At 41.7% G+C, this 14,885-nt stretch overlaps 4 protein-coding genes across 5 annotated transcripts in view; 2 read left to right on the top strand and 2 right to left on the bottom strand.

Annotated features, from left to right (window-relative positions):
- The window catches only part of wtip (WT1 interacting protein), a 31,980-nt gene extending 26,456 nt beyond the window's left edge, over positions 1 to 5,524 (bottom strand). Inside the window, exon 1 of the mRNA XM_032560477.1 lies at positions 2,312 to 5,524. Within this exon, the coding sequence (XP_032416368.1) occupies positions 2,312 to 3,806 (1,495 nt within the window). The 5' untranslated portion in view covers positions 3,807 to 5,524. The remainder of the gene's footprint in view (positions 1 to 2,311) is intronic.
- Positions 5,525 to 5,637: 113 nt separating this feature from the next.
- Positions 5,638 to 14,114, bottom strand: sdr42e1 (short chain dehydrogenase/reductase family 42E, member 1). Of its 2 annotated transcripts, XM_032560479.1 has the most exons (4): positions 14,015 to 14,114; positions 11,572 to 11,730; positions 7,670 to 7,752; positions 5,638 to 7,445 (listed from the first exon to the last, which is right to left on the bottom strand). In XM_032560479.1, the coding sequence occupies exons 3-4, from the start codon at positions 7,735 to 7,737 to the stop codon at positions 6,344 to 6,346; spliced, it is 1,170 nt and encodes a 389-aa protein (XP_032416370.1). In that variant the 5' UTR covers positions 7,738 to 7,752; positions 11,572 to 11,730; positions 14,015 to 14,114; the 3' UTR covers positions 5,638 to 6,343. The 2 variants fall into 2 exon arrangements, with proteins under 2 accessions (XP_032416370.1, XP_032416369.1); XM_032560478.1 differs by lacking the exons at positions 11,572 to 11,730; positions 14,015 to 14,114 and adding an exon at positions 9,090 to 9,217.
- Positions 10,395 to 12,838, top strand: LOC116718490 (arylamine N-acetyltransferase, pineal gland isozyme NAT-10-like). The gene is made up of 2 exons (XM_032560480.1): positions 10,395 to 10,550; positions 11,246 to 12,838. Exons 1-2 carry the CDS (start codon positions 10,535 to 10,537, stop codon positions 12,121 to 12,123), a joined length of 894 nt encoding a protein of 297 aa, XP_032416371.1. The 5' UTR covers positions 10,395 to 10,534; the 3' UTR covers positions 12,124 to 12,838.
- LOC116718491 (arylamine N-acetyltransferase, pineal gland isozyme NAT-10-like) lies at positions 13,202 to 14,701 on the top strand. Its single transcript, XM_032560481.1, has one exon. It carries the CDS (start codon positions 13,557 to 13,559, stop codon positions 14,427 to 14,429), a length of 873 nt encoding a protein of 290 aa, XP_032416372.1. The 5' UTR covers positions 13,202 to 13,556; the 3' UTR covers positions 14,430 to 14,701.
- Positions 14,702 to 14,885: the final 184 nt, after the last annotated feature.

Genomic DNA, 14,885 nt, shown 5'->3' with positions numbered 1-14,885 from the left:
ATTGATTTAAGAAACACTAAGACTATTTAGTTTATACATGCTATCTATCAGAACTAATGTAGCCTAATATTGCAACATGAAGATATCATATTTACATTTTAAGTAAATATAAAAGAACAACTATCCTCATGGGGTTTTTTTTATTTGCAACTTTGCATAAATGGTAGTGAGCTCTTCAAACATGCAGCATATCTGAGGCTTCAGTGCAGCAACCACACTGCATGCTGTTGTCCACAAGTCAGCATGTGTGTGTCAAGCATGTGCATGACTACTGCCATTATAATTCTGGGCAGGTGATCAGACTTGACCCCCACTAACTATGTCTGGCCCGCCAGCCAAGATCGTGTGCCAAGTGTCTGGTGCTGCCCGACTCCCCACTGGCTGGTTAATGAAGGGCTTTTGCGGGGGAGTTGGGGTGGTGTGTGGGGCTGCTGGAGAGGAGGGGTGGAGCGGGCCTCACTCTGCTGCTTCATTTGCAAGCTTCCATCGGGCCCAGCTGTTGATTCACAGCTCCTCTGCAACCACAACAAACAGAGGCCACACAAGGGCCAGCCGGCAGCACGGAGCAGGCAGAGCGGGACCACTGGCAGGCATCGCTGGGGCCCCCTGAAAGAAGCCCCGGCGATCAATTTCTACACTGTCGCTACAGAAACAGAGCTGTCTCTATTGGGCTCAAACTGAGGAGCGTCTGATTGCATTCTTCTCCCTCCCTCCTCCTTTCTCTATCCATCTCTATCTATTACCACCTCCATTATCTCCTCAGCTCTTCCTCCTCCCAGCCCTCCCTCCTGTCTTCCATCTCCCTGCTTTCACCTGCTCTTCTGGAACAAATCCACAGCTGTCTCGGCTCACTCCGAGCAAGTGCACAGGCAACAGAACCAGCCACTGTTTTCTCACTGCAACCATTTGTCTGTCTGCAAACTCTAAAGGTAGACTGGAACTTTCTCAGCAATCCTAACATATTTGAAAGACAAAGTGTCATGATAGCGCACTGCGTGGCAAAAACACATTTTTTTAGTTCAGAAAAAAGGAAAGAGAAGGTGGTTATTTAAACAGCAAATGCGATTAGTCCAAAAATGTCTCTCAGATGGCACCAAGGGGATTGCTTTGAGCTTGGCTTGCCCTCACTCCTGTTCAGTAACTCCCAAAGTGCACTTGATTTTCAACAAACCCCAACCACACTGCTCCAAATGACAGAAGGGTGTGTGCTCTGCCAGAACAGAGGGCTCCATTCAGCGCAGTGCCGTTTTCTGCAAATGTTAGCTCTGCCAAGACATTAGCACTGCCCTACAAAGCGACTCTTATCAGCCAGGGGGTGACCTGTTAATGGTGATGTAGCATTAGCATGCTGCAAACAGACTTCGAAGAAAAGGACTGCCTATAAATACCCTCTGACAGCCACAGAGAAACCTTGCTTAAAATCAGTGAAATTCCAGGTTTTAGTAGCGACTGTCAACATTGAAATACGTTACGGATGTTTCATGGCTTTGCTTCCTTTATAGTATCAAATCTGGTAGGTTTTGCATGCACAGGAATAAGGTCTCATCATCATTTCATAATTATGATTTAACTTTACTGGCAACCTGTTGGACTGGGCCTGTTCACCTCTGATCAGATTTCTAATCTGTAAAGCAACTTCATCAAAACAGCTTGTCTGAATCTCTGTCTGATGACTGTTTTAAGCTCCTTGTTCACACCCCATGCAAATAAAAGTAGAATTGAAACATAACTGAAGAATAAACTTTTTGATTTCCTGAAAAACTCTGACAAAATAAAAACAAAAAGGTATAATTAGAGATGCCCCAATCAGGTTTTTCCTGCTTAATACAGATTTTCTGGTTTACTTTCAGATTTGATTCCACATTTTGTAAACATTGCACACAACAAAGAAAAAAATGTGCTCTTTGCTCACTGATAAAATAAGGAATTAAAATTTTCCCCTTATAGATCAAAAGCATATATTTACCTTCATAAAATAATGGCATTTTTTGCCAAAAATACTTTTCGGCAAAAGTAATCACCTCTTTCTTTCCAAAACATGTTCTAGGGAACAAAAAAAAAAATCTTTTGGCAAAAAATGACGTAGGCCATTATCTTTTGAAGGTGTTTATGTTTATTGTTGATTGATGTCTTTATTAACCAAAAAGAATAAAAAAATACCTGGATTATGTTTGATTGATTTATTTAACAAGAAATTAATCAGATAGGAGAATATTAAGGTTATTGATTATTGGCGCATCTCTAACTTAGATAAATAATTACAGTGTCTGATAGATAAATTACTTGTTTCTCAAAAAGTCAACAAACCTACCAAAGTATTCCTTTTTCATGTGCATCTCCAACTCCTTCTCCAGCTCCAAGGTGAGCGCCTCCAGCCGTTTCTCCGCCTGGCTCGGCCCATTCTCTCGGCTGGGGGTCACCTGGTAAGGTAACTTATACCTCTGCCCTGAAGAGGCCGTCTTTGACGACACGCCATAGCTAAAGGAGAACGACGAGCCGGCGCTTATCTCCACCGTCCCTCCCGCTTGAGCCAGCTGCGGCTGCGGTTCGGACACCGTCTGCAGACGGGTGCGAATCTGAGCCCCGTTAGAGTCTCCGAACTCCTGCAGTAAGGTGTCCTCGGTTAGACCGCTGCCCAGCATGGATGACCTGGGCGAGGGCATCTGCAGGTCCGGGTAGGTGCTCATTGACCCCCGGGAGCTGCGGGAGCTTCTGGAGCTGTGGCTGGAGATGCTGGACCGCGGGCTGACCACGCAGTTCGCCGCAGTCCCCGGCCTGGCACTCCCGTCCTGGCTGCAGATGCTGGAGCGGGGACTGGCCAGCGGCGCAGCGTGCAGCATCATGGACCCCTCCAGGTCATGGTTGACCACAGGCCCGTACCGTGAGTCAGAGTAGCTGGATCTCGGGCTGGTGGTGAAGGAGTACTGGCTGGCCGTGCTCGACCTGGGGCTGGTGTGCCTCTGGTCGTAGCCCATGCTGATGCCGCTGGTTCGGTTGCTGCTGGGCTTGCTGCAGCAGTCGCAGCTGTTGAGGCTGGTCCGGGGGCTGGAGTGTTTGCTCGTGTCACTGGCCGTGCTTGCATAGCTGGATCGAGGGCTGAGGATGCTGTTGCCCTCACAGTGAACCAAGCTGGACCTGGGGCTGGTGTACCTATCCTGACCCGGTACCACCAGGCTGGTGCGCGGGCTGCTGATGCTCGATCGTGGGCTGGCATGCTTGCTTTGCTCCTGAGAGGACAGAGACGATGCCAGGCTGGAGCGGGGACTGGCGGCGCCGTACCTCCCGTCGTGGCTGCTGGTTATGCAGACACTGTTGCACCTGTTGCCGGGCAGCGGCACCGCTTTGTTGAGAGGCACTCCATCAAAGGTGGAGCCGGTGCTGTACCTGTGGCCCTGCACCTCTAAGGAGTACCTCCGGTGCCTCTCGGACGTGCCAGAGTAGCACGGCAGAGCCACTTCGGATTTGGTGCAGCAGCCCTCCTCACTGTACAGAGAGTCTCTCTGAGGGGCGCAGAAATCCACGGGAACCGGCCGGCTGCAGTTCACGGGACGCACAGGAGCCGCGTTGTACACTTTATTCCCCGGCGTGAAATTCTCCAAAGTGTGATGCTGCTGGTGGAGCACAGAGGTACCATTCATCGGCTTGGTTTTCAGCCCCGCCACCGCCGGAGCGGAGAAGTCCAAATCTGGGTTTATCACCAAGTCCCTCCTCGCGTTGTACATCCCGTCTTTGTAGGCTTCGTACAGAGAAAGGTCCTCCATCAGGGTAGCGGCCCGGAGTCCCAGGTCCTCCTCATAATGCTCCATGTTGCGCTCCAGAGGCGAGAAACAAGTTGAAAGTGCGCTGCGCTCCACGGAGCTCTAATTGTGTTTCACATGGAAATCAAAACAAAACGCCGCCGCGCAGCCGTCGCTCCTTCACGCAAAACCGCCGGCCGAGGCGCAAACCCGCACCGCAAGCCGCATCGTCCCCTTCCGCTTCCCCCCCAGCGCCGAAAACCAAACTCTTTCTCACAGTATCAGCCGACAGCGACGCGTTTGTCAACTTCAGTTTTTGTTAACTTGAAAGGTCTTTACAGTCAATGGCGCGCTGCGCGGAGGAATTTCTCCTTGTTGGTTTTTCCTCTAGATTTCCCTTACAGCCGCTTCAGTGGAAACTAGACGGTGTTGGATAATCCCATATTCCACACATATGCTTCTTACTCTGGTATGTGTGCAGTGAGAGCAGAGGAATTGAATTTAAAGGCGTGTTTACGCGGGGGACTCGTTCGCCTCTCTGGAATGTGGGGAAGGAGACGGGATGCGATGCGCCTCTCTGGAATGTGGTTAATGCTGCAGAGAAACAATGATTGCGACCAACTCAGCAAGGGGCTGCCCGAGTCTGAAGAGAATAGTTTAGAGAGAAGGGGACATCTGCATTCATCCTGTGCAGACTGAAATACGCCACAAAGCATGCTTCACCTGGTCCGAGTCCTCCTGCAGCAGAAATGCCGTTCACTCAACAGAGATCAACAGGAGTTTCTCTGCTTTTTTTTATTTCTCTATTGCACGATTTATCTGAAAACAAGCGCTAAAAATTCATTTAGCGCCTGTTACCAAACTATAATGCTATATTAGGCTACACATATCAAATGCATCAGAAAATTGTTCCCAAGTCAATTTCAGTAAATGAAATCAAAAAGTGAAACATGTTATTTTATTTAATATGTATATTTCAAGCTTATATTTCTGTTAGCTTTGATTAATATATCTTGGCATATATTTAGACTGGGCTCCTTTTACCTACAAGACCTCATCAGTGCTGTGGAAAAATTAAGTTGTGCTTATGCTGAGGCTTTAAGGCAGTCCATTTTGCTAAACTGTGTACTTCAGTCAGAAGTCTCTCATCTTAACAAAACTCCACAGATTGTTTGTTCCGTTTAGGTCCGGCAGAGTGACTATTAAAGCAGATATTAGTATTTTTTGCCAGTGTTGTTCACTGATAAGTACAGCAGGAAAATTAAATAAGCATTTTCAAAAAGTCTGTCAGACTAGCTTAAAGCTGGTCTAAGATTTCCTGGTGGGTTTGATGAAAGTGAATGGATCTACACCAACTGATGACACGACTCACCAGATCATCACTGACTGTGAAAACTTCTCACTGGCTCTGAAGAAGCTTGGATTCTGTGACTCGCCATTGTTCATCCAGATTTTAGGCCTACCTTTTAAATGAAATATAAAATGTAGCTGAGAAGAAGACTTTGGACCACTAAGCAACACTCCTTCTGATCTTGCCTGTAGTTCAGGAGTGACTTAACACAAGGAATGTGACAGTTGTATCATTTCCTGGATACTTTAGTCTGGTGTTCTTGACTCTCTGACTCCAATTGCTGTCAACGCCTTATGAATATCCCTCAACCTGCTGAATAGGCTTTGCCTCAAAATCCTTTCAGTCCACTAGCAACTGCTTATCCTTGTTGCTAGTGGACCTTTTCTACAACTTTCCAACTAAGTATTTTGTGAAAACTCAGGTTGTCAATGGCTTTCTGCTGATCAACGGTCAAGTTAGCAGCGTTTCAATGTAGAGTAGAGCGTAACATCACATTTCTGTTTCCATTAGCTGTAAGGACATGGCCGCTAAAAGTAAGTACTACACTGCACAAACAAATTAATTCTGTTTATTTATAGTGTGGAAGTGTAACAAAAGTTACCTTAAGGTACTTTACAATGAGATCCAATTCATCTGCAGAAGCATAGAATCTAATTTGGTCCAAGTTCAGTTCAAAATAATCCAATAAAGTCACATTCAGATCCAATTACATACAGTGTAACTCAGCCCTGTTTCTAACACAGTACAGTCAAAGTTGTAAAAGCAATCTTTCCAAGGAAATCCTGCTTATTGCTTCGAGTTACCATCAATACCTCCTTCTGAGAGAGCATAACTTTAATGTAAGAAAGTATACAAAATTATATTTTTATTCCTAAAACATTGTTAATATTCTGAGTTTGACTTTAAAAAAAACAATGAATGTTGATCACAGTTGTCAGACTGCATTAACTTCTAATAATATTGTTAAAGTATATCAATAAAACATGTAATTATGAATCTTTATCCCCATCGGCTGAATGAAAACAGAGAGAGGTAGTGTTGTTTGAGTAATTACAAGCAACAAAGACAGGTTGGTCCCAGAGTTTTCTTTTTTTAGCTTCAAATGAAACACATAATTGATTTCTGCAAAGATTTTAAATCAATTAAAACATAAAAAGCAAAGAATCTGTTTCTTCATTAAGCATCTGAAGCACTTTGTGTTACACTTTGCTGTATAAGTTTATTTTGATTGACTGATTGCAGCTTGAAGAGCTTTTCACCAGCTGCCAGCAACCGGCAGAAACGACAAAACCACAGCAGTAAAAGCAGAAACAAACAGGAAGTTGAGTATTAATCTCCTGAAGCCGGAGCCGTGAAGTCTCTTGCCGTGGCCTCTGCTTTTGAACCACTGCACCACCTCGTCCAAGTTGTGCTCCTGCGGCTCATATCCCAGCTCCGCTTTGGCCTTTGCCATGCTGAAATAATGCGTAACTCCAGTTTTATACACCTCGGTGCGCGTTAGCAGGGGCTGAAAGTTGTAGAACGGGCCGATGAGATGGTGAATCATTTCGGTGAGAAAGGCAAACAGGTAGATGATAGAGATGGGGAGGCGGAGTTTTGGGAAAGGGTAGCCTAAGCCTTCTACCAGAGGTCGGAAGAATTCAAAGTTATTGACCGGCCTGCCGTCGGAAATGAAGTAAGCCTGGCCAGCAGAGCGATGCTGCTTCTCTGAAGTTAAAGCCTCTGCAGCTAGCATGTGGGCAGACACCAGGTTATCCACGTGGACAAACTCCACCAAACTGCTGGGACTACCATAAACAAACCTAAAGATCCCCCTCTCTATGTAGCTAACTATCCTAGGCAGGTGCCTCTGCTCACCAGGCCCATAGATACCTGCTGGGCGCAGGGCACAGGTTCTCAGCACCCCAGGGCTACCAAACAGAGCTGCTCCGTTTGCCTGTAGCACCGCCATCTCCGCCAGGGACTTGGTTCTAGAGTAGTGGTCGGGATGAAGGTGGAGCGGCAGATAAGGAAGACTTTCATCGCCATTCTCTATCACTTGGCCTCCGAAAACCACATTGAAAGTACTGGTGTAAACCAACCTTGATACTCCGTTCTCCACACAAGCCCTCAGGATGTTCTTCGTCCCCTGAACGTTGACTGCCTCAATCAGGTGTCTATTCAGCTGCTCTCTACCAGACATCCCATAAGAGGCAATGTGAAACACACAATCTACACCAAACACGGCCTTCTCAACTTGTTCATATTCACAAATATCTCCTTGCATAAACATCATGTCTTCAGGAAGTTCTTGGAGTGGAGGAACGGTGTCAAATAGTGTGATTCTGGCTCCTCTTTTATGCAGAGCACATGCAAGGCTGCAAATAAACAAATAAATATGAATCTCATTAAAACTTATACAGATCTTCTACTTTGACTAAACACTTCAATAAACAAAATACGCCAAGTCAAAGACTTTCTTAGACACCTTTGGAGCAAAAAACAGCGTGACAATGCCATCTTGTGGACATTAAGCAGAATTGCATAGTGTACTTTGCTTAAATTAAATAATTTTGATAAAAAAATGGAAAATTGTTCTTACCGAAATCCAAAATAGCCACAACCTCCTGTCAATAAAAACACATTTTTGTCCATCTGTTCGCTTTCCATTGCAAGAGCGACAATCTGTGAATTTAGATGATTAGAGAAATTTAGAGGAGTAGGTTAAGAGCAGGGGTGTCAAACTTCAGTCCTCAAGGGCCGGAATAGAAAAATTGACATACTCTGTTTTCAACAATGATCTTTTCAAGTTATAGACATTATATACCAGGCTTTACATTTTTGCTCGGATTCATTAGTTGGCACTGGACTGAAATTTGTGCTAAAAAAAAAATCCTGTTTTTTTTTAATGAAAGTCCTTTACTAAAACTGGTATTGCAGCCACGTTAAAAACCATACTAAAAATTAGTTTTAAATTTCTGCACAAAAAAACACCTTTATCTATTAGCTCTTTCCAAGTTAAGGCAATATCAAAGTTAAAATGTCTGTAAAGTTCTAGACAGAGTTATTATGTATTAACAGTTTTTAATTCATGTCACCGCATCTAGCCATCACTACCAACAGTTGACCGAGATAGTTCTGGTGTTTTGCTTCTTTTAGAGTGGTCAGAACCCTTTGATGCTGTATATCAAAATATTCTGGTATCAATTTTAGAACATGTTGATTTTAAACATAAAGCTCTAATTTTGTTAAAACTGTACCTCATAGGGAGTTATTCCTTTTCTTCAGCACTCCTCAGTTTTGGCGTTCCCCACAGGTCACCACTCTGTCACCTTTCATTATTTGTATCCTTTCATCACCTCTTATTCTGGACTACAGTGATGCTCTGTATGATGAACCATCAACTTCAGTTCTGAAAACTCCCCACTGCCTTCTTTTCCGGTTTCTCGCTAATTTTAGAATTTAAAATCTAAGTGTGTTTCTAGTTATTTTGTTCATTTTAATTGTATTTTACTTGTTCTTGTATTGTCTTTATTTTATTATTTGTTTGCACGTCACACTTCTGTTGTTTTAAATGGAGTATACAATAAGTCTGACAATGACATCTACTTTAGCTTTGCCCTTAACTTTGATTCTATGTTGTGAAATTAGTTCTCATATCAGAAGTTATGGTCACTGCATAAAAAATGAATGCCTCACATTTTAAACATATCTTCAAATATGAAAATACTTTTTATTCCAGTTCCATGTAGCTTGGACGTGGTTGAAGAACAACTTTTGGATATTTGCATTATCTTTATGTTTGCTCATATTGTGACATAACTTTTAAGCTGAAAACTGCAGAAAATCTAAAGCTTTCCTCAAAATTTGAAAGGATACACGAAAAATATTTTTTGCAGTAAATCACATTACATTTTTGCTACTGTTTGGAAAGCTCCAAGTCGCACAACAGCCCAGCCTTAGCCTACATACCGTTGTAATGTGCGTAGCTATCTGCTCAGATATTAATTAATGCCACCCACCTCTTCAAAAACTGGTACACAACGAGAGAAATGCCCCCTGTACTGATAGCAGCAGGTAGAGCAGTCCGGCGAGCACTTCCCTGTACAGCTGCCTGGTTTGTTACGTATTCACGTCCGATCATTGAAACGCATAGACGTACGAAGTGTAGACGCTGTTATTGGCCTGTAAAAGCGGTTAGCTAGCAGAGTTCGCCATTTTGCGAGTGGCAAGATCTTTCAAAACAAAACTATGCTTACAACCTGCTGTTTTTACCTGTATGACGAATTTTTCAATTGTTTTAATATGGAATAATATGTCACAGATATTGAATAGTGTAGGGAACAAAAAATAAAATGTGCTCAATTAAACCACTTAATTATACCTAACTTAAATCATAGCTAAACTGTTTGTTGTAGTTATTTTGTTGCGTCAGAAATGAATAATAAAATGAATAATTATATATATTATACTAAAAATAATAATTAATGGTATAATACTAAAAAATAAGGTGTTATATCAATGCATAGTCTATTGCCTATACCTGCTTGCCCTTGTAAGGTAACGGGCAAGCTAGACATCAACAGCAGTCATTGGTCCACAGAGATCAGAGAGCAACACACACACACACACGCACACACACACACACACACACAAACACACACACACACACACACACACAGGCCTACACAGGATAAGTAAATATGCACACACAGTCAGTGATACGTTTGGACTGTGAGATAAACTGGGTTACCTGCACACGTAACTGTAGAGATCATACAATCTCCGTGCGGAAAGACTCCTGGATTTAAAAAGCAAGGGCCTTCTTGCTGGAGATTTATATCTCAGTGTAACATGGGGGAGTCAGCTAAACATTACAGTATAACCTCCAGTAACTACCACTAGCAATATGGCGGTCGCGCGGTGTCTAGGTAATCTAGGTCTATGATTTTGTCGCCGTATTGGTATGCGGTATGCAACGAGTTTTGCATATATATAAGTTCAAAATATAAAAATTAAAATTTGTCACTTTGAACATAATTATTAATCAGCTGAACTCAATCGTATCATCAATAAGTCGAATTTTGATTAGTTCAATAAAATGATATTTTATGGAACCGGAAATGTTGGTATTTTTTCAGAATAAAAGTGGACATATTTTAAAGATTTAACTACAGAAAATTCCCGAATCTTCTCCTAACTTCTGTATGACACATTTCAAACATAACACAATTCCTTGAATTACTATAAATTATGGCGTGCAACCAAATGTAGAAAGAAAAAAAGCTCTGTTTAGTTATTTTAAAGTGGCAGTCTATGGAGCCCTCTAGTGGTCATAATCGAGTTTTTTTTGTTTTGTTTTTTTCTTAGCCACACGTTTCAGGGAGGCCTCACATTTAGAGAACTAAGCAGTTATCTGTGTTATCAGCACCAAACAGCGACTACACTCCCAGAACTGCAGGCTGTTATGTCATCCCTTGAAGGTAAGAGTTCATTTTAAAACACTGAACAAAGGTTTTCCAGATCGATCGGTGAACTCGTTGTACTGTGTATTAAGCGCTGGTAGTCAAGTACCATCTTTTCGTGATGGTCGATTCCTACGAGTTTTTATTTAGGTTACGTTTTCTTGATTTAGTTGTAACCATAAAATGATACTAATGACTTTTATTATGCTAATGGCTATTATTTTAGTTTTACCTGTGCAGCTGTAGATGCTATCCTGGGTAATATTTCTGAGTTTTAAAATACCTGTGTATGCCAGACAGTTGAGAACCATATGGATCCTTTGGGATAGACCAACACAAAGTAGCGCATTACTGTGATGCTTAGGAAAATTATACATTATTTTCAACATCGCTTAACAAAAATAAATCTGATATTGATGATGTAAAAGCTCGTTCAACAAAGTACTGACATGGGGGGGAAATACATTTGGTTGCATACACTTTTGAGTTAAAAAAAAATCAAAACCATTTATTATTTTTCTTCCACTTTCCAATTATGTACTACCGTACTTTTAGCTTGTTTGCTTATAATACCCCTATAAAATATAGTGAGATTTATGGTTGCACTGTGAAAGGCAGAATGATTTTTGAAAGCACAATATGCTTAATTAGATTATAATGACTACAACAGATTTCTGTGAGACATAATTGTGTCAGTACTTTGCATTTTTCAGGTAAGATGAATTTGGAGGAGTACTTCCAAAGAATTGGCTTCCATGGCCCTTTTGATAAAATGGATCTTGCAACTTTGAAGTCCATCCACAAGCTGCATGTCATGTCGATCCCTTTTGAAAACCTCAGTATTCACTGTGGAGAGTGGATCACCATGGACCTGGAGACTATTTTCAATAAGGTGGTGAGGAGCAGCCGTGGAGGCTGGTGCCTTGAGAACAACTACCTGTTTGGATGGGTGCTGAGAGAAATGGGCTTCAATGCCACAACATTGAGCTCCAGAGCTTTCAATAGGATCATTGATGACTTTGGTGCTCTTGATTCTCACCTGATTCACAAGGTTATCATTGATGGGAAGGCTTATATAGCTGATGTAAGCTTTGGAGTCTCGTCTCAGATCTGGGAGCCGCTGGAGCTCATCTCTGGAAAGGACCAACCACAGGCAGCAGGCGTGTTTCGTCTCATCGATAAGGGGGACATCTGGATCCTGGAGAAGACAGGCAGGAAACCAAAGGTCCTCAATCCAGAATTTGCCAAATCCAGCCTGGTGAACAGGAAGGAGACGAAGCCAATCTACTGCTTCACCTTGGAACCTCGACAGGTTGATCATTTCATTGAGAAAAGTCAGAGAATCCAGAGAGATCCAGCCTCCCTCTTCACCAACAAGTCCATCTGCTCCCTGCAAACACCGACAGGATTCAAAGCTCTGATTGGCTGGATCTACAGTGAGGTCACCTACAAACCTGAGGAAGGGGTGGACGTGTTGGATATGAGAAACATAACAGAGGATGAGCTTGATCAAATCCTGATGGAACAGTTTAATATAAAGCTGCAGAACAAATTAAAACCTGTGTGCAACAAAACATTTTACACCCTTTGAAAAGCCTCCAAAAGAGTTTGGAAACCATTAACCCAACAGTTTTACATAGCATTATCATATATATTAGTATATATTAGTTGAAAAAAGTTTAAATGTGCTTTATAGATGTAGCATATTGATGTACTGTACCTAACTCCACTTTGAAGAAATGCAAAACTACTGATATTAATGAAAGGTCAACTGTGTGTGTTATACCAATAAAATAAGAAGAGTAATTGTTAAGTAATCAAATCTTTCATAATCTTCAAGTTAAACTTTTAAAATTCAAAGTGCAATTATTTCTGACATATTTATAGTGATATATTAATTAATTTTACAGATTTATTCCTTTCTTTGTTGTAAACTGGACTAACATTTTAAGTATTCAATGCTTTCTGAGAGTTTAGGATTTTCATGCTCAGATTTTGAGGCCTGTTCAGTTTGCATATTTCATATTTTTGAAGACTACTGAAACCTGCACACTACTGATGATTGTGCCAGAAAGAGTTCTATTGTGAGCTTGCACATATAGCTTTGTGTAACAAGTGATTGCCCAAATCCTCCTGACTATCCAGATGGAAAGTTCTCAATCTTTTTTTGGACGCACACTGTCAATATTTAATCTAGAATAAATACTAGAAAGGGCAATTTGTACTTAAACTGCGATGTTTAGCTCACTGCTTCCTTTGTATGTGCAACTCCTCTTTAAATCATTTTACAGTAAAGTTTCATTTCACGTGATTAACGTCAGTAAGATTCATTGAAGTAATAAAATTTGTTTTGTTTTGAGTACTTAATCGCTTTGCAAAACTGGACTGATGACATGTCCAAGTGGTACCCTGCATCTTGCCTGTTGACTGCTGGAGAAAAGTAATGCCATTGCAGCCATGCAAGGACTGACTGACTGACTAGATGGATGGATGGATTTTCTGAGAAACCAATAGAAAATAAAGATTTACATCTCTGTGTGTTGAATGTATATGAGATTCACTTTTTGCATATGTCATCTATTTTTCAATGCACCTTGGATCAGATTTGATGGTGCAATCAGCTTTCAGGGTATAGCAGGTCTAAAGTCTGCAGCTTTGGGAAATCTACAGTTCAAGGTGTGCCACTGTTCTTGTGCACAAGCGCATGGTTGTACTCTGTCTCTTTGTTATTCTGACTTAGCAAATGATCAACTAATTCAATCGCTGCCATATATCATATCTCAGCGCCGTACTAGTCGGAAGTTCTTCAGTAGTTCTGACTGCTTGGCTGAGGTAAGGCTAAATAGTTTTTACTTTGTTCATTGTTGTGGGTTGTATTTTGGAAGATGTGTACGTTACATAGTTGCTAAAAACAGAAACAAACTATAAGCTAAAACAGGAGCGCTTCCAACTGAGTGTGCACATTTTCACGTGTGTAAATTTGACTTAATAAATAACTCTAACATCTTACATTTTACAGGTAAGATGAATTTGGAGGAGTACTTCCAAAGAATAGGCTTCCGTGGCCCTTCTGATAAAATGGATCTCGCAACTTTGAGGTCCATCCACAAGCTGCATGTCATGTCGATCCCTTTTGAAAACCTCAGCGTTCACTGTGGAGAGTGGATCACCATGGACCTGGAGACTATTTTCAATAAGGTGGTGAGGAGCAGCCGTGGAGGCTGGTGCCTTGAGAACAACTACCTGTTTGGATGGGTGCTGAGAGAAATGGGCTTCAATTCCACAATGTTGGGTGGCAGAGTTTTCAACACTATCACCAATGACTTTCCACCTGGGGAGAATCATCTCATCAACAAGGTTGAAATTGATGGGAAGGCTTATATAGCAGATGTAAGCTTTGGGGTCTCGTCTCAGATCTGGGAGCCACTGGAGCTCATCTCTGGAAAGGACCAACCGCAGGCAGCAGGGGTGTTTCGACTTACCAAAAAGGAGGACACGTGGAACCTGGAGAAGACAGGCAGGACACCAAAGGTTCTCAATCCAGAATTTGCCAAATCCAGCCTGGTGAACAGGAAGCAAACATATCAGATCTTCTGCTTCACCTTGCAGCCTCGAGATCCAGAACATTTTGCAGAAAAAAGCCACACACTTCAAACAAATCCAGCCTCTCTGTTCACTAACAAGTCCATCTGCTCCCTGCAAACACCGACAGGATTCAAAGCTCTGATTGGCTGGATCTACAGTGAGGTCACCTACAAACCTGAGGAAGGGGTGGATTTGTTGGATATGAGAAACATAACTGAGGATGAGCTTGATCAAATCCTGAAGGAGCAGTTTAATGTAAAGACACAGAATAAAATGAAGCCTGCAAACAAAAAGGTGTCCTACACAATCTAGAAGATACCAAATAACCTTTTGCTTTGGCTTTTAAAGGACTGCATTGAATGTGTTTATTACATGACAAAACCAAATATCATGAATGAATGTACCAAAGTTGGGGCTTATCGTGTATTTTTAGCAGATGTTCTTCCTTTGTTTTTATTCAGAATGTAAAACTGTTAAATAACATCAATATATTTGTGTAATGCCTTTATTTTGTACAAATCTTATATGAAAAACCTGTGTTCTTTTTTTAAGACAGGAGAAAATTAAATCCTAACTATTCAACATTTCTTCTTTCTTTATGAATATTCTCAAGTAACTTTTCTATGGAAATAAATAACATTACAGTTTAAAACACCTTTAAATCACAATCATTGCTTAATGATTGTGATTATTTATATATACAGTACAGATATATATATATATATATATATATATATATATATATATGGGGGGGTGTGTGTGTGTGTG

Source organism: Xiphophorus hellerii, chromosome 4, assembly GCF_003331165.1.
Source record: "Xiphophorus hellerii strain 12219 chromosome 4, Xiphophorus_hellerii-4.1, whole genome shotgun sequence".
Lineage (NCBI taxonomy): Eukaryota > Metazoa > Chordata > Actinopteri > Cyprinodontiformes > Poeciliidae > Xiphophorus > Xiphophorus hellerii.
Note: the sequence above shows the minus strand (reverse complement) of the source record. Positions and strands in the feature narration are given on the sequence as shown.